General features: G+C 43.9%; 1 protein-coding gene across 1 annotated transcript in view; it reads left to right on the top strand.

The window, feature by feature from the left end:
• The window catches only part of Ctnnbl1 (catenin beta like 1), a 160,256-nt gene that overhangs the window by 86,278 nt on the left and 52,390 nt on the right, over positions 1-21,588 (top strand). The window contains exon 11 of the mRNA XM_041670402.1: positions 20,510-20,691. Coding sequence (XP_041526336.1) covers positions 20,510-20,691 — 182 coding nt within the window. The remainder of the gene's footprint in view (positions 1-20,509; positions 20,692-21,588) is intronic.

Raw genomic sequence — 21,588 nt, 5'->3', positions numbered from 1 at the left:
CCCGAAATAATTCCATGGAAACTGTATTCTTTTAAACACTGCTTGGCCCATTAGCTCTAGCCTCTTATTGGCTAGCTCTTACATATTGATCTAGCCCATTTCTAATAATCTGTGTAGCCCACGAGCTAGCTTACCAGGAAAGATCTTAACCTGCGTCTGCCTGGAGTGGGAGAATCATGGCGACTCCTTGACTCAGCTTCTTTCTCCCAGCATTCTGTTCTGTTTACTCCACCTATCTAAATTCTACCCTATCAGAGGCCTAGCAGTTTCTTTATTACTTAACCAGTGAAACAACAGATAGAGAGATGACCCTCCTCCATCATGCACACACACACTCACTCTTGCTCTTACCAAGACTATTTGAGATGCTATAACATTTCATTATTTCCTTGATAATACCCTTGGTGTTTATGATTGAATCTCACGATGCAGCCTTCTTCTGCCCATGTCACTCTCAGCCTGATCTGCCCTCTTCATTTCTGGATGTGGAACCCTTGGTTCTCTGTGCCAGATACCACTGAATATCTACCATGTTTATCTGAGTCTCCAACTGAACAGTAGGCTTTTTTTTCCCCCTTTTTGAAACTGTGTAGCCCTGGCAAGTCTGGAACTCACAGAGATCTACCTTTCTCTGCCTCCCAAGTTCTGAGATTTAAGGCATGCGCCATCATACCTAGCTTGGGCTGTGAGCTTCTGAGAGCAGGGATTCACTCTTCTCCTGTACAACAATAGATATACATTGACTTTCAACTCATCTTCTCTGTGTGAGCCAGAAAATCTGTCCAGAGAATCTGTGGATGTTCTTACTGTTTAACGCCACTGATGCAGAATTTCTAACAGACCCCACAGACAGACCTCAGAGAGGAGAGGAACTTGTTTAAAGACCGCGGAGTGCATGCTCTGCTTCTTCCCAGAAGTGGTGTTTAGCCCAGGTTTTCCCTGCCCCCTTTTAGAAGATGAAGAGCACAGAATGGCCTGTAGGGTGTTTGTGATACTGATCCTCAGGGTTCAGAAGACCTAGATGCAAGGCAACTCTAGTCTCTGCCTGTGCCTATAAAGCCAGCACAGGTTCTAGCCTTGACCGCTGCAGGCCTTGAGCCTCAGCTGGTCCTCCTGGGCTGTTGATTGGGTGGCATTTCCTGCCTTCGTTCTGCTCCAGGTGCAAGGCAGCCTTCAACAGATGTTGATGGGACTGGGCTCTCGCTCCACCCACTTTTCACCTCTCAGGCCTTTGTCTTCTTCCCCTTACTACCCGGGGCCATTTGAGTGTCAGGTGTCTTTTCTTCATTCCTGTGCTGTCTGAGTTTCACAGTACTTGACAGAATGGGGGACGGGGGCAGCTATTTTTGTGTGTTTTTGCGCTTTCTCACTGCCAAAGAACAAATGAAGACATTTTGGAAAAGAAGAAAAGATTGTTGCGGTCATATTTGAGAGTGAGTCCCATGCTGTGATAGAAGCAGCAGGCAACTGTCCTATCCTAAAGGAGCCACAAGGAAAGAAAGAGAAAGCAGATTTCCTATGTGGTCCCATAGCTGTTAGCAGAGCACAAAAAAATGGGGTAGGGCAAAAGGTGCAGAGGCTCTGGGCAGTACCCAGTATGACACCAACAGGAAGGGAGAAGTGGCTCTAATACAGAGGTGTGCCATGCCTGGCCTCCATCTTGGTCTAAGAATTGAGAGCAATGGCAGAAGATGTAAGATAGCCTTTGGTGCTCAGAGAAGATGTAGGCTAGCCTTTGGTGGTCAGAAAGGGTGTGGGGAGTAGTCTTGAGTAAGCAGAGGTGTGGGTGGTCTTTGGTGAGCAGAGAGGGTGTGGAGTGGCCAGGAGAAGAATTGTGGTAGGAATGTGAGCCGGGGCTACACAGAGAAACACCGTCTCAAAATACTTTTTAAAGAGGGAGGGAGAGATAAGATTCAGGGGAGTTGCAGCTTATTGTACTATTACGAATATGATGGAATCAGGGGCCAGTCTGTAGAATTATATACTATTTGGAATGTGGCAGAACAGGAAGGTGGTGCTATAGCTGCCCCAGATGCCCTGAATGAGATGGATCTGCTCTTTCCTCCTTCGTCCCCACAGATGTCTCTCTCTAGTGAGATGGCTGCTACAAATAGAAGAATCCAATAGATCTGGGTTAATTTTAGCCTGTGCTCCAAACCGTCTTCAGGCACCACCAGCAGGCACTCTTTTCCAGTGTGTCCTTGTATGAGTTCGGTGCTCTTTAAGAACTGCAAAGCTGGTGGGACAGGAAGAATTACATTGTCAGTTTCCTTGAAAATGTTGACATGAGGCTTATTACTTCTGTTGTAAGCCCTGTTCCAGTTAGAAAGAGAGGAGACCACCGTGCTCCCCAGAGATGTGTTCAGTGCAGCCTGGGTTGTGTAGCAGAAACACAGTGAGCCCATGGTGGTTATTAACTGTAAAGGCAGAAAGAGGAGCAGAGCGGCACAGTCATCCAGGAGTCGCTATTCTTGTTCGGTTGCTTTTGGCTCTGAGATTTTTCAGTAAGGTTTTCCTTACTCAAGAATGTGACAGAGAGGGTGATGTCACCATCTGCAGGGTGGAGCTCAGCGGGCCCACTGACCAAGGCTCGTGGCCAGGTAGGTGGGCAGAACGGATAGCCCGGACCCTGGTGTTTCCTCCCTGCTCTGGTCTCTGCTCTCTTGTTGCTTTGTTCTTAAAGAACATGTGAAGGTCTGGACCACTTTGCATTTTGATTCTCGTCCTTCACTATGTTTCAGGAACTGGAGTCTTCTCCAGCCTCCAGTCTCTCAGGGTCAGGCAGAAGAGAACACTCACAGGCCTGGAGGGCAGCTGTGCAGTTGTGGGGGTGAAAATAGTCCGTGTTCTGAGCTGTGTATACATACAGTGGACTTGTTTGTGTGTCGTGTCGTCCCCGCCCCCCAGCCAAATATTGGTGTTCTGTCTTAGATGGAGCCCAGTAGTTTGCACCTGTTCTCTGGGAACCAGGCAAGTGCTTCACAGGAACAAAGCAATCTATCCCCCAGCCCTGGAGGCCGGACTGCACCACTTCATAAACAGAGAGTGCTGTGGGAGAAGCAGATGAGCTGCCGGAAGTGGTGGCAGACCTGTCTGAGCCCTTCTGTCTGACTTGATTGCTCTTCCTCAGTCTGGGGTAAATTGCGCATAGTTAAGGTGTCTATTTGATGAGCATTGCTATGTGTAGACCCACCCTTCACACCCTTGCTACCACCATAAAGACAACTGCCTTCTTTATCACACTCAAGTGATTGCTGGTGCCCTTGCACTCCATAAATCCTCTTCTCTGACTCATTGTTTCTAGGTAACGATCGATTTGCTTTCTGGCCATTATATATTAGATTTCATTTTATGGAACGCAGTTTAAATGGGGTAATGCAGCTGTGCTTTCGGTGGGGCATGGCGGTGCAGCTGACCAATTTCACCTAATATGGTTTCTTTTTTGAGGTTTGTCCTTGCTGTATATCAATAGTTCCTCCCTTTTTCACCACCAAGTAGTATTTTATCACACGAATAGAGCAGTTTGTTGACCCACATATTGATGTCCATTTGTATCTAGTTTTTAGCCCTTAGGAATGAGTCAAAATGAACACTCATGTGCAAGGCTTTGGGCAGACATATTTCCCACTGTTCTTGGGTCAATACTGGGAAGTTGAGTGGTTCAGTCATGTGATTGGTGTGTACTTGGTTTTTTAAGGTGCCGCCAGACTGCTTTCAGAATGATGCCATTTTGAATCCTGTGGCAGCGTGTGAGCTCCAGGAGCCCTGGTTTCTCATTGGCATTTGGTCAGCTCAGTGGAGCTGTGCTAGTGTGTAGATGGTCTCATACAATTGGAATTTGCTTTTCTTTATGAGGAGCAGTGTTTGCTGGGTGTCTGAGTGCACAGTTTGACCCCCACATATCTCTGCTGGTCAGTTCACTTCAAATCCTTTGCCCTTTTGGCAGTAGGAGGTTGTAAGAATTCTGACCACTGCAGAAGTCCTTTGTGCGCCCTCAGTGTGGTCTCCTGGCAGGCGTGCATTCCAGGCCTTGTGTTCTGCCCTTTCTCTTTTCACTTCCACAGTGGTCTTTTGAAAACACTTTAATTCTGATGGTGATTTCTTTGTTCCAGTGGCCTGTTTCTGAGTAAATTGAATGCCTTGTGTCTTTCGAGGAATTGTCACTTTTGTCTGTTGACAAACTTACTTCCCGTCTGTCTGTACACCTACTGGTAATGAACTTGCTTGATAACTTGTGGAGCTGACCTTCTGTTTTGTCTTTCCTTCTGAGTAGTGTGGCTGGGGGTTATCAATTTTATTGATCTCAAAGAACCAGTTTTTGTTTAACAGTTTTCCCCTACCCCTTTTCCATTTTATTTTGGTGATTTCTGCTCTTATCTTCATCCTTCTTTCCTTTTGCTAACTTCAGGAGGGCTAATTTGCTGTTCTTGACTTTTCAGGGTAAATTGGAGGTTGATCATTGGCAGACTCTGTTGTTTGCTAATGTGTGCACTATTGTAAGTCCCTCTAACTACAGCACTATTTTGATTTCATTTTTCATGAAGTTCCTAGAAGTGTATTGTTAAGTTCCCAAAAACTTGGTGCTTTTCCAGCTTCCTGTCCTTACTCACTTGTACTTCAATTACACTGTGGTCTGAGAGAGAGCACACTGTGTGCAGCCTGAACCCTCCGTGGTTTATGAAGCCTTGTTTAGGGTCCAGATTAGTCAAACTGCCAAGTCCTGCTTGTGTATCTGAAGAGCCTTCTGTTGCCTGGGCCAGGATGCTTTGCTGCCATGGGTAGCTAGAGTTGGTATCATTGCTTACAGGTTCTGGTTTGGTCAGTTACTAGAGACGTTAATGAAGCCATGATTGCTGTCATAGATACTGGCCTTTGTCCTTTCATCCCTGGAAGCTTTCACTTTGTGCATTCTGAAATTATTTAGATGCCTAAACATTTCAGATTACATCAAGTGTGGTAGTGCACACATTTAATCCCAACACTTGTAGGGCAAAGGTAGATGAATCTCTGAATTTGGATTCTGATGCCAGCCTGGTCCATAAGAGTGAGTTCCTGGACAGCCAGGACTACACAGAGAAGCTCTGTCCCACCACCACCATCACAACAAGGAGTTAAAAACATTTCAGAATACATGTTTGTTTGAGTAACTGGGCCTTTCCTTTTCTTAATCCCTAGGATTGTTCTTTGATCTGAAACTTGATTCCTAGTACTGTAACCACCACTGCATCCCCTTTAATTAGTATGAGCATCAAGTGTCTTTTACCATCTGTTCTGAAATAAGTTATTTGCTGTCTGTTGCCTTGCCTCTTTCTCCCACCAAACTTACATGCTGAAGCCCTAGTACCCCCAGGTAACTGGATTTAGAGACAGAGCCTAAAAGAGGCGTCTATTGTTGTAGGAATTCCTATCTCCAGTAGCCTTTAAGTTACCCGCCCTCTTGGGTGTGGCATCTTACACTGTCTATGCCAATGTAAAGCTGCATCTAATCTCTTTTCCAACTGCGGGATTCAGTTGCTGCTCCCCGGTCCAGCAGAGGATTATTATCTGTGAGTCTACCCCTAAATAAGTAACCCTCTATTATACTCAATTCTGAGCTAGTGTGGGATTTCTTTTAATCATCCTTCTTCAGTCTATGGTTGAATGAGGGTGAGGGCATGAAACTCTAAATCCAACATGACAGCATCCTACAGTAGGATGTACCCCTTAGGATTGCCCCTCCCAATTATGTTGTGGAGCCCATAGGAACACTTCTCTCTGGCCTTTCTGCTGCAGCAGTAATATTTGTTATCAGATTTTGATGGAAATCCACTGCAGAGTGTCTTCTTGTTATTTAAATGGTCAGTTATCTTTTAAAATAGCTTTTAATAGAAAAGTGACCTTTTTCTGTTAAATATATTTCTATTATATATAAATGTGTGTATATATATATATCTTTATATATATTATATTTTTTATTGTGGATAGATTCTTCTCTCATACAATACATCCTGACCTCAGTTTCCCCTCCCTCCACTCTTCCCAGCAACCCTCTCCAAAGATATATCCCCCTCGTTTCCCTTCAAAAAAGAACATGCCTTGAAAAGATAGCAACCAAACACAACAAAACAGGAGACAATAAGACAAGTGCAAAGCCCTCATCTCCAGACTGGACAAGGCAGCCCAACAGAAGGAAAATAGTTCTAAATGCAAGCAAGAGTCAGAGACACAGCCACTCCCACTGTTAGGTATCCCACAAAGACACCAGGCTAACAGCTAGAGCATATGCAGAGAACCTAGCCCAGACCCCTTGCCTGCCACTTCAGTCTCTGTGAGCCCATTTGAGCCCTGCTTAGTTGATTCAGAGGGCCATGTTCTCCTGGTGTCTCCATCCCCTCTGACTCCTACAGTCTTTCCTCCCCTTCTTCTGTGGGCTTCCCAAGCTTCAAAGGAAGGGACCCAATGGAAACCTCCAATTTAGACTCTTCTCCCCAAATAGTGTCTGGCTATGGGTCTCTGCATCTGCTACCATTACTGCACCAGGTTTCCACAAAGCCCCCCAAATACTCCCCAGTTCCAGCTGTTTCTCCCTGTACTCTTCCTCCATGCCATACACAACACACACACACACACACACACACACACACACACACACACACACACGATCCCTCCTGTTCTTGTCCCTACCCGCCCCCAGCCTACCTTCAAAATCTGTTCTATTTCCCCTTTCCTGGGAGATCCATGCATCCTCCTTTTAGGGTCCCCCTTGTTACTTAGCCTCTCTGGGTCTGTGGGTTGTAGTTGATTATCATTTACTCAACAGCTAATATCCACTCCTAAGTGAGTGTGTACCATATTTGTCCTTCTGGATGTAAGTTATCTCACTAGTTGACATCCATTTTGCCTGCAGATTTCATGATGTCCTTGTTTTAAACAGCTGAGTAATATTCCATTGTGTAAATGTACCACATTTTCTTTATCCAGTCTCTGATTGTGGAACATCTAGGTTGGGATAGGATTGTGGGACACCTTCCTTGGATGGAGTTTCCTTTGGGTGGATGCATAAGAGTGGTATAGATGGATGGATCATGAGGTAAATCAATTCCCAATATTCTGAGGAAACGCCATAGTGATTTCCATAGTGTCTGTACAGTTTGCACTCCCCACAGCAATGGAAGTGTGTTCCGTTGTTAAACATCCTTGCCAGAACGAGCAGTCACTTGTGTTTTTTATTTTAGCCATTCTGATAGGTATAAAATGGACTCTGATGTAGTTTTTATTTGAATTCCCTAATGGCTAAGAATGTTGAACATTTCTTTAAGAGTTTCTCAGCCATTTGAGATTCCTCTATTGAGAATTCTCTATTTAGAGCTGTACCCCATTTTAAAATTGGATTATTTGGTTTTTTGATATCTAGTTTCTTCAGTTCTTTTATATTGGATAAGGAGTTGGTAAATTTCTTTTCCCATTCTGTAGTCTGACCCTTTGTCCTACTAATGGTGTCCTTTGCCTTAGAGAAGTTTCTCAGTTTCATGATGTCCCATTTATTAATTGTTGCTCTTAGTGCCTACGCTATTGGTGTCCTGTTCAGGCAGTAGTCTTCTGTGCCTGTGCTTTTAAGGTTATTTCCTACTTTCTCTTCTATCAGGTTCAGCGTGTTGGTTTTATGTTGCGGTCTTTGATCCTCTTGGATCTCTTTGCATTCTTCTACTTGCAGACACCCAGTTTGACCAGCTTTGTTGGCTATGCTTTAGATTTTCCATTGTCTCTTTGTGGCCTTCTTTTTCAAAACCCAGGTGTCCATAGGTGAGTGGATTTATGTCTGGCTCTTCTATTCAATTCCATTGAAGAGCATGTCTGTTTTTATGCCAATGGCACATGGTTTTTATTACTGAATACTTGAAGTACAACTACAACACAACTTGAAACCAGGGATGGTGTGACCTCCAACAGTTCTTTTATTGTTCAGGATTGTTTTAGCTATCCTGTTGTTCTTTTCCCCATATGAAATTGAGAATTGACCTTTCAAGGATAGTAAAGAATTACGTTGAAATTTTGATAGGGCTTGCGATGAATCTGCAGATTGCTTTTGGTAGGATGTTGAGTTTTTCTATGTTAATCCTACTGAACCATGTGCATAGGCGATTTTTCCCTTTTCTGGTATCTTCAATTTCTTTCTTCAAAGATTGAAGTTTTTGTCATACAAGTCTTTCACTTGCTTGATTAGAGTTACCCCAAGATATTTTATATTATTTGAAGCTATTGTGAAGGGTGTTGTTGCCCTGATTTCTCTCTCAGTCCATTTGTCATTTGTAATATAGGAGGGCTACTGATTTTTTTTAAAGTTAATCTTGTATTCAGCCTGGTGCCTTGTATCAATGAAGGTATTTATCAGCTGTAGGAGTCCCCTGGTGGAGTTTTTGGGGTCACTTTATGTACACTATCATACCATCTTCAAATAGCAATACTTTGACTTCTTTCTTTCCAGTCTGTATCCCCTTGATCCCCTTCAGTAGGCCTATTGCTCTAGCTGAAATTTCAAGTACTATATTAAATAGATATGGAGTGGGAAAACTTGATTTTAGTGGAATTGCTTTGAGTTTCTCTCCCTTTAATTTGATACTGTCTGTAAATTACCTTTATTATGTTTAGGTAAGTCCTTTGTATCCCTGATCTCTCCAGGACTTTTATGATGAAGAGGTGTTGTATTTTGTCTAAGACTTTTTCTGCATCTAATAAAATGATCATGTGGCTTTTTTCTTTCAATTTATTTATATGGTAGATTACAATGACTGATTTTCATATATCCCTGCATCTCTGGGATGAAGTCTACTTGATCATGGTGGATGATCTTTTTGATGTGTTCTTGGATCCGGTTTGCAAGTGTGTTATTATTTTTACATCTTTGTTCATAAGGAAATTGGTCTGTAATTTTCTTTGTTGCGTCTTTCTGTGATTTGGCTATCAGGATAACTGTGGCTTCATAAAATGAATTGGACAATGTTCCTTCTGTTTTTGCATTGTGGAATCATTTGAGAAGTATTGGTCTTACTCTTCTTTGAAAGTTTGGTAGAATTCTGCACTAAAACCATCTGGCCCTGGAGCTTTTTTGGGTTGGGAGACTTTTAATGACTGCTTCTATTTCTCTATGGGCTATAGGTCTACTTAAATTGTTTATCTGATCTTTATTTAATTTAAGTGGTACCTATCAAGAAAATTATCCTTTTCTTTTAGATTTTCCAATTTTGTGGAGTACAAGTTTTTAAAGTATGACCTAATAATTCTTTGATTTCCCACAGTGTCTAATGTTATGTTTCCCTTTTTGTTTCTGATTTAATTAATTGATATATTTTCTCTCTGTTCTTTTGGTTAGTCTGGGTAAGGGTTTGACTGTCTTGTTAATTTTTCTCAAAGAACCAACTCTTTGTTTCACTGATTCTTTGTATTCTCTTTGTTTCTATTTTATTGATTTCAGCGCTCAGTTTGATTATTTCTTGCTGTCTACTCCTCTTGGGTGTGTTTACTTCGTTTTGTCCCAGAGCTTTCAGGTGTGATCTTATCATATCTCTCCAGTTTTTTCTTTCTTTTTGTAGGCCCTTAGTGCCATGAACTTTCCTCTTAGCACCGCTTGTGTCCCATAAACTTGGGTATGTTGTGTATTCATTTTCATTGAATTCTAGAAAGTCTTTAATTCTTTATTTCTGTCTTGACCCATTTTTCATTCAGTAGAGTTGTTGAGTTTCCGTAAGTTTGTAAGCTTTCTGTTGTTTCTCTTGTTGATATCCAGCTTTAATCCATAGTGGTCTGATAGGATGCAGGAAGTTATTTCAGTTTTCTTGAGACTTGCTTTGTGTTCCAAATTTGTAGGCAGTTTTAGAGAAAGTTCCATGAAGTGCTGAGAAGAAGGTATATTCTTTTGTTTGGGAGTGGAATATTCTGTAAATATCTGTTAGGTTCATTTGGTTTATAACATCTCTAACATTTCTCTTGTTTAGTTTTTGTCTAGATGGCCTGTCCATTGGTGAAAGTGGAGTATTGAACTCTCCCACTATTGCTGCGTGAGGGTGAGGGTCAATGTGTGATTTAAGCTGTAGCAGTGTTTCCTTTACAAACATAGGTGCCCTTGTGTTTAGAGCATAGATGTTAAGAATTAAAATGTCATCTCAGTGGATTTTTCTTTGATGCGTATGTAGTATCCTTTCCCTTAAAGTGACGGCACCAGCTTGTTTCTCAGAGCCATTTGCTTGGAATATCTTTTTCCAACTCTTTGGGTTTTTTTTATTTGTTTGTTTTTGTTTTGTTTTGTTTTGGTTTTGGTTTTTAGTTTTTCGAGACAGGGTTTCTCTGTAGCTTTGGGTCCTGTCCTGGATTAGCTCTTGTAGACCAGGCTGACCTCGAAATCACTGAGATCTGCTTGCCTCTGCCTCCCTAGTGCTGGGATTAAAGGTGGGTACCACCGCTGCCTGGCTTCTTTTTCCAACCCTTAACCCCAAGGTAATGTCTATTCTTGATGTCAAGATGTGTTTCTTGTATTCAGCAGTTGGATGGATACTGTTTTTTGCATCCATTCTGTTAGTTTATGTCTTTTTATTGGGGAATTGAGAGCATTGATATTGAGAGATATCAGTGACCAATGACCTGTTATTTTTGGTGGTGGTTTTCCCTTCTTTTGGTATTGCTGGTGTGTGATTATCGCCTGTGTTTTTATGGGTATAGTTAGCTTCCTTGATTTAGAGTTTTCCTTCTAGCTCCATCTGTAAGGCTGATAGATATTGTTTTATTTTACTTTATTCTGGATATCTTGTTTTCTCCATTTATGGTGATTTAAACTTTTAGTAATCTAGGCTGGCATCTGTGGTCTCTTAGAGTGTGAGGCACATCTGTCCATGTAAGTGTTACAACTCTGAAGGGAAAGGTATCCTTAGTGTCAGGAGCCAGGCTATACCTATAGCTGTGTTGTGATAGGGGCTGTTTCCCTGCAGGAATGTAGCAATCCTGCTCCTCTCTAAAAGAGCCATTACAGCTCAGATGTGCTCCACTCTGCTAAGAGAGTTTCCCAGCAGAGAAGCCTGTTGCTTCTCTGCTCTACTCCACTAAGTGGCTTTCCCAGCAGAGAAGTCTGTTGCTTCTCTCTGCTTCACTCTGCTAAGGGGAGAAAATGTAGTGTTTTGCTTCTGCTGCAGTGAAAATTGTTACTTCTCTGTTCCACTACTCCCTGGTGAATGGTCTTCACCCAAACTCATTCAAGGGATTTTTGGGAGGGGGGAATCCAGGAGATTGACTGACTGCCCGGGGTGGAAAAAGGCAACTGAATAGGTATGTGGCTTCTTAGGGGTAGAGTTTTTCAGGGTAGAAATTGGTTAGATTTCAATCACTGAGCTCAGAGAAACTCAGAGATTGGCTGGATTTCCTGTTCATGGAGAGAGAGAGAGTGTGTGTGTGGGGGGGGGGAGATATTAGTTGGTCAGGGGCACATTGTGGTTTCAGGGCCAGGGTGTTTTTCTTTGACTGGTCCTTTTACCCTACAGTCCAAGCCTTTCTGGCTTTTAGAGTTTCCATGGGGAAGTCAGTTGTAATTCTAATAGGCCTGCCTTTATATGTTATTGGTCTTTTTCCCTTGTACCTTTAAATATTCTTTCTTTGTTCCGTATGTTTAGTGTTTTGTGTTCTGTAAGCTTGCACCTTGATAGGCATCTCCTTTTTTTGGTTAGAAAAGTTTTCGTCTATGATTTTCTTGAAAATATTTTCTGGGGCTTTAATCTGGGACTCTTTTTCTTCTATTACTATTATTCTTAAGTTTGTTCTTTTTATTGTGTCCCAGATTTTCTGGAAGTTTTGTGTCAGGAATTTTTTTAGATTAATATTTTCTTTGCTGATTAATGTTTTCTTTGGCTGATATATCCATTTCTCCTCTTGTATCTTCAGCACCTGAGATACACTCTTCCATTTCTTGTTTTCTGTTGGTGAAGCTTACCTCTGTAGTTCTGTTCACTTACCTAGATTTTTCATTTTCAGAATTCCCTTGATTTGTATTTTCCTTATTGTTTCTATTTCCAGTTTCAGGTCTTGAGTGGTTTTGTTCATTTCCTTCAACTGTTTGTTGGTTCTTGGCTTTAAGGGATTTATTCATTTCCTCCAATTGTTTGCTTATGTTTTCCTGAATTTCTTAATTTACTCATTTCCTCTTTTAGGACCTCTATCATCTTCATATAATTGGTTTTAAGATATTTTCTTGTGCTTCGGCTATGTTAGAATTTTCAGGGCCGGCTGTGGTAGGGTAGCTGGGCTCTGGTGGTGATTGATTTATTGTCTTGACTGTTCTTGATTATGTTCCTAACGCTGGCATCTGGGTATCTTGGTTTGGGGTGATTTAGGTCTAGGTGCAAATTTCTGGGTTTGTCTTTGTTGGGTGGGTGTTTCTGTTACCTCTCTGGACTTTCAGAGACTGTTGGGCTCTGTGTAGCCTTTATTACTTGTCCACTTGGCAGGTGTATTCATGGGAAACGCTTGTTTGTGTTGGAGGCCAGGGAAGGGGGATGACCTGTTGCAGCACTAGGAGTGACTCTGAGGATTGGTTCTCCACAGAGAGTGGAGAAGGTTCATAAGCAACCTACCTGGTCATCTGGCAGTCAGGGCCTGGTTGAGCAAGGTGTGTCCACTCGAGTTGGGGGTTGGGGTACAGAGACCAGGTGGAGAAGAGAGGCCATGGGGGCATGGTCTATGGGATCCACAGGAGATGTGGATGGGGGTAGAGGATATAGCTGTTGTTTTATTGCAGCTCTAGGGACGATCCTGATGATGGGTTCTGGGGGAGCAGAGGCATATACTTGTTTGCCATTGCTTATGCTCTTCATGAACAGGGCAGGGAGCGTCACGACTTTGAGATTACATGGTGAATAGTAAGGCCAGTCTCCAAAACAAAGTGTAGGATTACTTTGGCCATGAGAGTTTAAAAAAAAAAAAGCTACACATCCCCATCTGTTTTTCAGGGGCTATAATTCCATGTATATGATTATGACTATATTCTACAGTCACATGTAATACAGTTAAGTATTAAAAACACAATTGCATATGCATTTTTCTGTTCATAGTTGTCCTCTGTAGTTCCTTGGTAATGGTCTCATCTGTGTTTTTCTTCCCATGTGTATTCTGAATACTTTGGCTGTTCTGTTTCGGCTTCTTCTACAGCGTGCATTCTGTAGTCATCTCCTTCCTTTTATCAGACACGGCATGTCCCTCTAGTTACTCAGTTCGGTTTTGGCTAGTCCAATACACTAATGGTTCTCTCCCCTTCATATTAGCAGACATCATAATCGGAGCTGTTATAATGTCCTCATCTCCCAATCCTGTCATGTGGTATTTTAGGTGATATTTTGTGGTGGTATTCCTTGAATATCAGGTATTGTAAATTTTACCTTGTTGTCTGAGTTTCTTTGTTAGTTTTGGTTTGTTTATTTACTTGTGGTGCGGAGGATTGAGCTCAAGACCGCATGCACCCTGAGCCAGCAGTCTACCCCTGAGCCATACCTCACAATATGATACTCTTGAGACAGATCATCACTCCCTTTTATATATATATATGTGATATGGTGGATGTTCTTGTTGGTGGAGGTGTTAGCATGTGTGAGACAGAATATCATGCATGAAGAGGTCAGAGATTGATGGCAGGTGTCATTTTCTGTTGATCTTTACCTTTTTTGTTGTTTTCATTTTTTTCAATACAGGGAGGGTTTCTTGGTGTAACAGCCCTGACTGTCCTGGAACTCACTTTATAAACCAGGCTGGACTTGAACGCACAGAGCTCCACCAGCCTCTGCCTCCCGAGTTCTGGGATTAAAGTCATGTGCTGCCACCACCCAGCTAGTTTTGTGTTTTGGTTTTTTTTAATTCTTTCAATGTATTATTAGTGTGTATATATGATAGTGGGTGCCAGGGGATGCATGGAGAGGTTGGAGGATAACTTTGTGGTGCTGGTTCTCCCCTTCCACCTCTGCATGAGTACAAGGGATGAACTCGGGTTGTCGGGCCTGCACAGCAAGCACCTCTATCCCTGAACCATCTCGCCATTCTTCTACCTTCATTTTTTGAGACAGAGTCTCTCAGCTTCTGCTGATGGACTGGCTAGACTGGCTGGTCAGTGTGCTTCAAGGATCTGCTTGTCTCCGTCCCCACTTCAGTTACCAGCGCTGGGGATTACAGGCATGCACCAGAGTTTCTCACTTTTTCTGTGAGTTCTGGGATCCGAACTCAGGTCTTCATGACTGTGCAGCAGGAATGTTAGTTACCAACTAGCCATCTCTTCAGCCTCTTCAGGTCCTTTTAGGGGTTCTTTTTAAATCTCCTGGACAGAACTTACCAGCCTGGTAGACTGCAGTGGATTTTGTTGTGTTTCTGGAGTGGGGCCTTCCTAGTGCTCCAAATGCTTTACTACAAACTGGTGGCCATGCTCTCTGAGCTCTAGGAATTGCTTGCCCTACCCTTTCAGGCAGCTCCTTTCTCAGCCCTGGCTGGTGTACTGATGTCATGGAAGACTGGAAGGGCGCTCTGAGGACTGCCCCGAGTTCTGGTTCCCTGAGCTGTGAGCTCTAGCAGCACCAGTTCTGCAGACCCACAGCTCCGAATCCCCACTGCTGTGAGTCCTGGAATCTCCTGCAGACAGGATCCCTGCATGTCCTGCCTTGTTTCAGGTCTAGGAATTGTTCTGTTCATCACTGCTCCGTGTATTTTCCTGTTGCCCCACACTTGCTTTAGGACGGGAGGGGACATAAAAATCCAGTTCTTGTTCCTCCATTTTAACTCACAGTGCAAGCCCAGCATATTATACTTTTAAGGTCCCTTTCCTTACAGTTTGTTGCTGGTAGATAGTAATACAACATAACTCTTTTTAAAAATTGTTTTTATTGAGCTTTATATTTTTCTTCACCTCCCTTCCTCTCCCCACCCTTTCTACCCTCTCCCATGATCCCCATGCTCCCAGTTTACTCAGGAGATTTTATCTTTTTCCACTTCCCATGTAGATTAGATCCGTGTATATGCAACACAACTCTTAAAAGTATTGTTTATATTGAGCAACTCTGCTGTGTCACCCACTCCACCTGACCTATGGGGGACGATACCATCCTCCCAAGACAGTATTTGTCATTCATCAGTCAGGTTTGGTATAGTAGTAACCCCGGATCTCAAGACCCGAAGCCTTCACACCTAGCACCACTTTAACTGGCTACTGGAAATTCTGCTGTTTGCCTTATTTATTTTGGGTCTTGGGCAGAGCTTGATAGCACACGCCATTCACAAGGCGCCATTCACACGGCGAAGGAAAACCTATGAGATACAGTTCATCTTTCAGCTTCTCTTCTGAGGATGCATCTGTTGTGCCCACATCTTACTGACTGTGGAGAGTCACATGGCCATACGTAGGCTCTGCTGGGAAGAAATGTGTTTTAGCAATTATATGTTGACTCATGGGCTCATGTGAATTAACTGTGGAGAGTGTTTAAGGATATTGCATTAATAGCCTGAAACCACTGGTCATTGATAATGATACGGATGAGTGTCCACCAAAGATTCACAGGTGATAGTTTTGGTCCTCAGGGGGGTGCTGCTTAGAGACAGTGGAGTATGTTGGGAAGTTCTTAGGTCGTAGAGGTGCGTCTTTGAAAGTGACTGTGGCTTTCTAGTTGCTTCCTTCTGCCTCCTGCCTCACGGACTCAAGCAGTTTTCTCTGTGGTGTATGAGCTATTGCCATCTTGCCCAGGATTAGCCAGATTTCCTGCCAGGATGTGCTCGTGGTTACCAGTATCTTTGTTGTTGTTAGTTTTTGTTGTTGTTTTTGGGGGGGGGGTTGGTTTTTTTCAAGACAAGGTTTCGCTGTAGCTTTGGTGCCTATCCTGGAACTAGCTTTTGTAGACCAGGCTGGCCTCGAACTCACGGAGATCCACCTGCCTCTGCCTCCCAAGTGCTGGGATTAAAGGCGTGCACCACCACTGCCCAGCGGTTACCAGTATTTTAAAGATTCCTAATCACCTCTTTAGTTAATCCCAGTTAGCCAGAGTTCTAGAAAAAGAACTTTACCTCTTTGGCCTGTCCTCAAATATATTTCCTCCTGTGTTCTGCTGTTCTTCTCTACCTTTAAAAGGCTATGTCAGGGTAGTCTCGCCCAGGAGATTTAGTTATATCCTGTAGATTTAATGATTCTCTCAGATTTCCCCTCATTTTTGAATTTTAGACTCATTAAGTCCTAGCTGAACATCACTGTCCTGTTCCAGAGGCACCTCCGGTTTAACCAGAACTCTTGGCCCCTTCCATCCCTGTCTTCTGCTCTTTTGCCCTGACTAAGACACTGTTCTATTGCTGTGAAGAGATACCATGACCAAGACAACTTAACTTTTTAAAAAAGGTTTATTTATTGACTTAATTTACACTGTTTTTTGCCTGTATATCCTCTGTGTGAGGATGTCAGATCCCCTGGAACTAGAGTTACAGACAGTTGTCTGCTGCCATGTTGGTGCTGGAAATTGAACCTGGGTCCTCTGGAAGAACAGCCAGTGTTCTTAACCACTGAGCCATCTCTCCTGCCTCCAGGGCATTTCTTATTTAAAAAAAAATTAATTGAGGCCTTACTTACAGCTTTAGAGCTTTAGTCCTTTATCATCATGGCAGGGAGCATAGCAAGAGCATGGCACCACTCATGGTCCTAGAGCAGTAGTATCCTGATCCACAGGTCAAGAGAGAGCAGGAAACTGGTCTTGGCATGGGCTTTTGAAACCTCAAAGCCTACCTCTGTTGATACATTTCCTCCAACAAGGCCACACCTCCTAATCCTTCTAATCCTTTCAAATAATGTCATTCCCTGCTGACTAAGCACTTCAGTATGCAAACCTGTGGGGCAATTCTTATGCAAACCACCACTGCATTTCCTCTGCCCCTGCTATTGTTCTCCTTTCTCCTGCCCTACCCACCATCTATCTACTGTGGCTGAGCCATACTACCTCCCAAAGCACACAGGCACCTGGCTTCCACTGTGGTGCAGCCCACTCACCCTTTCCCTGCTGTGTACCTGCTCTTCCCCCTAATGTGCTTTGTTCCCTTCTGTTCCCTCTTTACCTGTCTGGGAAGCAGAGTTCCAGCTTCTGTTCCCTGGCCAGGCCTCCTCACTGTACTCCCCTTCCTTGTCTATACCACTGCTGCAGGACTCAGCCTTCCTCAGGCTACCCTTTTCCCTTGCCTTTTTGTTTTCATTCCACGTGGACCAATCTCAGAAGCCACAAGCTGAGCTTTGTCTATGCATGCTTGACTAGGTGTTTGGCACCTGTTAGGTGTTTCATAAATATTTGAGTAAAGAAAAAATGAGCAAAGGAAATCATTCGGAATCTGTGTTCACTACAGAAGTGTTTGGGTATGATAAAGAGTGAGCTAATTAAAACTATAACAGGAGACACTGCTGCAGCATCTGAGGCACACATGAGCAGATAGGAGCAGACGACCCAGCCATTGACCATAGGCACCCAGGTTGTGGGCACTGGTGTTCACATTGGGCTTGGCATGATCGACAACCCAATGAACCCAGACAAGACTAAGATAAACTACTTGTCCTCCAGTAGAATAAATATTTCAAATAAAGTCAACCCAAGAAAGTCAGGCCAAACAGCTATTGATTGCTAAAAGCCTGAACTTGAACCCAATGAATATTCCAAAGTTCACCTCCATGCAGCTTGCCTAAATGGTGATCAATACGCAATTACTGCCCCCTTTAAACATGTCCTACGCTGCCTACCCAAAGAAGGGCTTTGCTTTTAAAGTCTTTTGTTTCATGAATTTGCTTAGGCAGGGAAAAAAGAGGGGCTTTGCTCAACCAGGCTCCTTTGCTTTTAGTATTTCAGGCAATCCTATGTTGTTTGTGAAATGGTTTCAATGTGTGCTCAACAGAAGCTGAAGGTGCCCTGATCTGCAATCGTCACTCATTTCAGGATGCCTTTCCCTGAATGGCTAAACAATGCATATTTGGTAGCTCAGTTTCCTAATTTCTGCCTGCATGATTATCTGCCCTAGCCATAACCTCAGTAAATTCCAGCTTGTAAAGCAGGGTGCAAAAGTCTAACCGCAGTGAGAACAAGTATATTATTTGTGTAGCCTGCTAGAATTTCATCCAAAGACAGAAAGTCCTTCCCAGTGGATTTCAAACCTTGTTTGCCTCCTCCTGATGTTCAAAATTTCATATTTCTAAAATAGGCCTCTTTCAGCCCCCTGCTGCAGTCACTTATGCTAGTGCCATAGTCTCTGAACTGTCCTCCCTGCCCACAAGGTCTGCCACTCCAGACCCTTCATCTCTGTGCTCCTGGGCTGATGTCCACCCTACAGTAGCTGTCAGTGGAGCTGGGGTTCCCTAGCAGCACAGCAGGGGCCTGGTGTGGCCACATTGGTGCATGCTGTCATCTTCATTCCCACCTTGTATTCCCCAGCCCTGACACCGGTGCCACCACTCACCCCCTGTTGACAGGCACCCCCTGCCATTTGCTACCTCACTGGTTTCTCACAGATGAGCTGCTGCCTCCCTCCTACCATCTTGAACATGATTCCTAGTGCTTGAGGCCTTTAAGTTATTTTTACTGTCCTTTCCTCGAATTTGTTAAAAACAAGAAACCTCTGGCTTCCAGTAGCAATGTCTGAACAGGCCTGAGTTCGCGGTGGGCTGCTGACTGTCTGACTGTCCGCTCCTCTGTGGTAAGGAGAAGAGTGGTGGCATTGTCGGCTGCGCACCCTGGTTTTTCTTGTTGCTTTTCTCTGAACATTTTCGTGTCCCCTGGCTTCCTACAGGTAGAATGTAATCTGCAGGGCACAGTGACATCTTTCATCTTTGACAGGAAAGGTGTCCAGAGGGTCTTGTGGAGGACCTAACACAGGGACACTTTCCTGGTGGTGTCACGTTCATTTGGTCTCCCCAAGTGGTTGCCACTTTTTGGAGCAGAAGCCATGTCTTGGTGTCTACTGCAGTGCTGTGTAGGTGCTCAGGAAACACTGTGCATTTGTGTGGTTGATTGGCCATCTCTGCCCAGTTAGGAAATAAGTGAAACAATGTAATATTGTAGGATAGTACTCTCCTGTTACTTTTAGATCTTAAAGGTCTCCAGAGGCCTGTATACTGATGTACTGAAGGTCTGGTTACCAGCCTGCAGCACTGATGGGAGTTGCTAGGGTAGCTACCAAAGAAGAAAGATACCAGAACATTACCAGTAAGCCACAGTCTCATGGCTACATAGATTAATAGAAATATGTTAATTTAAGATGTAAGAGGTAGCTAGGAATATGCCTGAGCCATTGGCCAAGCAGTGTTATTAATATAGTTTCTGTGTGATTATTCGGGTCTGGGCAACTGGGAAACAAAAGTACAGTCTCTGTCTCCAATGGGTATATGAAATGATGTGCCCACTATGGAGATCACATGTAATAGCATTTGCCTAAAATGTCTATAGAGTAACAGCTGGGGAACCTGCATGAGACCGAACTAGGTCTTCTAAATGTGGGTGACAGTTATGTGGCCTGATTCTGCTGGGGAAGGGGTAGATTGCAATGGAACCAGGACTTATCCTGGGTACATGAACTGGCTCTTTGGAGTCCATTCCCTATGGTGGAATACCTTGCTTAGCCTCGATATGGGGGGAGGGACTTGGTCCTGCCTCAACTTGGCAAACCAGACTTTGTTGGACTCCCCAAGGAAGGCCTTACCTCCTCTGAGGAGTGGATGGGGGTGGGATGGAAGGAGGTGGGGGGGCAGAAGAAGGGGAGAGAGGGGGAACTGGAATTAGAATGTAAAATGAAAAAAAAATTAAATAAAAAAATGTCTGGAGTAGGCAAGTCTATAGAGACAACATAGATCTGTGACTGTTTGGAGCTCAGGAGCCAGGGAATGGAGACGAGGAACAGTCAAAGGGTTAGTGGTTTTCTTACAGGGTGGTAGAATGCCCTGAGGTTGGTTGTGGGATGCTTACATGTGTGAGCACACTAAAACCATTGCATTGTACACTTTAGGTGGGCACATTAACTGGTGTGGAATATATCTAGTAAAGCTGTGGGGAAAAGACTTCTGAAAGTCCTCACTTTGATCTGCTTCTCCAGTCTTCTGATGCCTTTCCCACGGAATTGTCATGATACTTCATGTAGAAATTTGAACATTATCCTGTGTCACCATAAGATTTTATTCTTTAGCTGCCATAATGGTGCATACTTTTAATCCCAGCACTTGGGAGGTAGAAAGAAGCTCAAGCCCAGCCTGGTCTACATAGAGAGTTCCAGGATAACCAGGCCTGCACAAAAAGACCCTGACTCGAAAAAAAAAAAAAAAACAGAGAATTTATTCTTCCTAGTCCAGATTCCCCTATTAACATGTGTGATAATCTGCTTACATATAACATAAATGTCTTCTTTCTGTGAGCACATTTTAGCTGTTCTGTTTTTATTGGGGGATGTTTGTCTTTTTTTCCCAGTTGAGTACACATTAAAAACCTAGTCCTTCTTCTGGAATATCATTTGCTTGTAGGGAGAAGAAGATCTCCCGGAGCAGCGCCCTGAAGGTACTGGACCATGCCATGATTGGGCCCGAGGGCACAGACAACTGCCACAAGTTTGTTGACATTCTTGGCTTGCGGACCATCTTTCCACTCTTTATGAAGTCTCCCCGGAAGATCAAGAAAGTGGGAACCACAGAGAAGGAACATGAAGGTAGGTAGGGTTGACTGCCAGGGCCTCTGGGAGAGGCGGGTGAGTCTGTTCCCTTCATGGCAAAGCAGCCCAGAGCCCAGGGGTGGGCCCTGTCTGTGTTTGTTTGAGTCCTGGAGGTTCCACTCTCTGGCCTGTCTGAGTGTGTGAGGAGGTTTTGTGTTCTTCGCTGTAATTTGTGGTGAGGTGTCTCTCTGATGGAAGACCCTTTAGGAAAGAGTAATGAGGTGGCAACACATGTCACCTCCGGAGTGGTGCTTTCGTGTATTTCTGTATTAAAGTATGATTCAGCCAACATCAGGAATTGCTGGAATAAACTATTTACAGCCCAGGTTCCCCTTTTTATGTTTCTCCTCCTTGATGGAGCCTCCTCCTAGCAGAATGCCGCTGTGAATTGTGAGGCTGTAACAGAGTAGTTACCACCAGGCCAGTGTCCTCCTGGTATTGTGGTGGCCGCTGCACCCCTCCCCCAGTAAACTGCTGCAGTGCAGTCTGGAAGGCCTCGATTTATGGGCATTGACAGCTCCGCTGGAGGCCAGCAGACACTCGCTCCAAGAATTTACATGGTCGGATGGCTATTTTAAAGTGCAGGAGGGGCAGAGAGACAGGAAGCAGTGTGAAAGAGGGGAGCCTGAGCTGCTATGAGAACTCGGTGGGTCTTGTCCAGAGAAACATACATACGTCCCATGGTTTGGGTGATTTCCCTCAGTGACTGCTAGAGCTGGCCTAGGCACCTGCGTATCTGTTGTGTCCCTCACCCTCCTGTCTGTGTCTCAGATTGACTGGTTTTGTCTCCCCAAACTTGGAGTGGTTGAAGGGAAGGTGGTGTGACCTGTCTTCAGAGATCACCCCAGTGATCGGATCAGCTCTCCAGAGGCAGTGGAGAGCCAAGGGGCGGCA

Source organism: Microtus oregoni, unplaced genomic scaffold (assembly GCF_018167655.1).
Source record: "Microtus oregoni isolate MIOR12 unplaced genomic scaffold, Mior012 000020F_ref0000438, whole genome shotgun sequence".
NCBI classification, from domain to species: domain Eukaryota; kingdom Metazoa; phylum Chordata; class Mammalia; order Rodentia; family Cricetidae; genus Microtus; species Microtus oregoni.
Note: the sequence above shows the minus strand (reverse complement) of the source record. Positions and strands in the feature narration are given on the sequence as shown.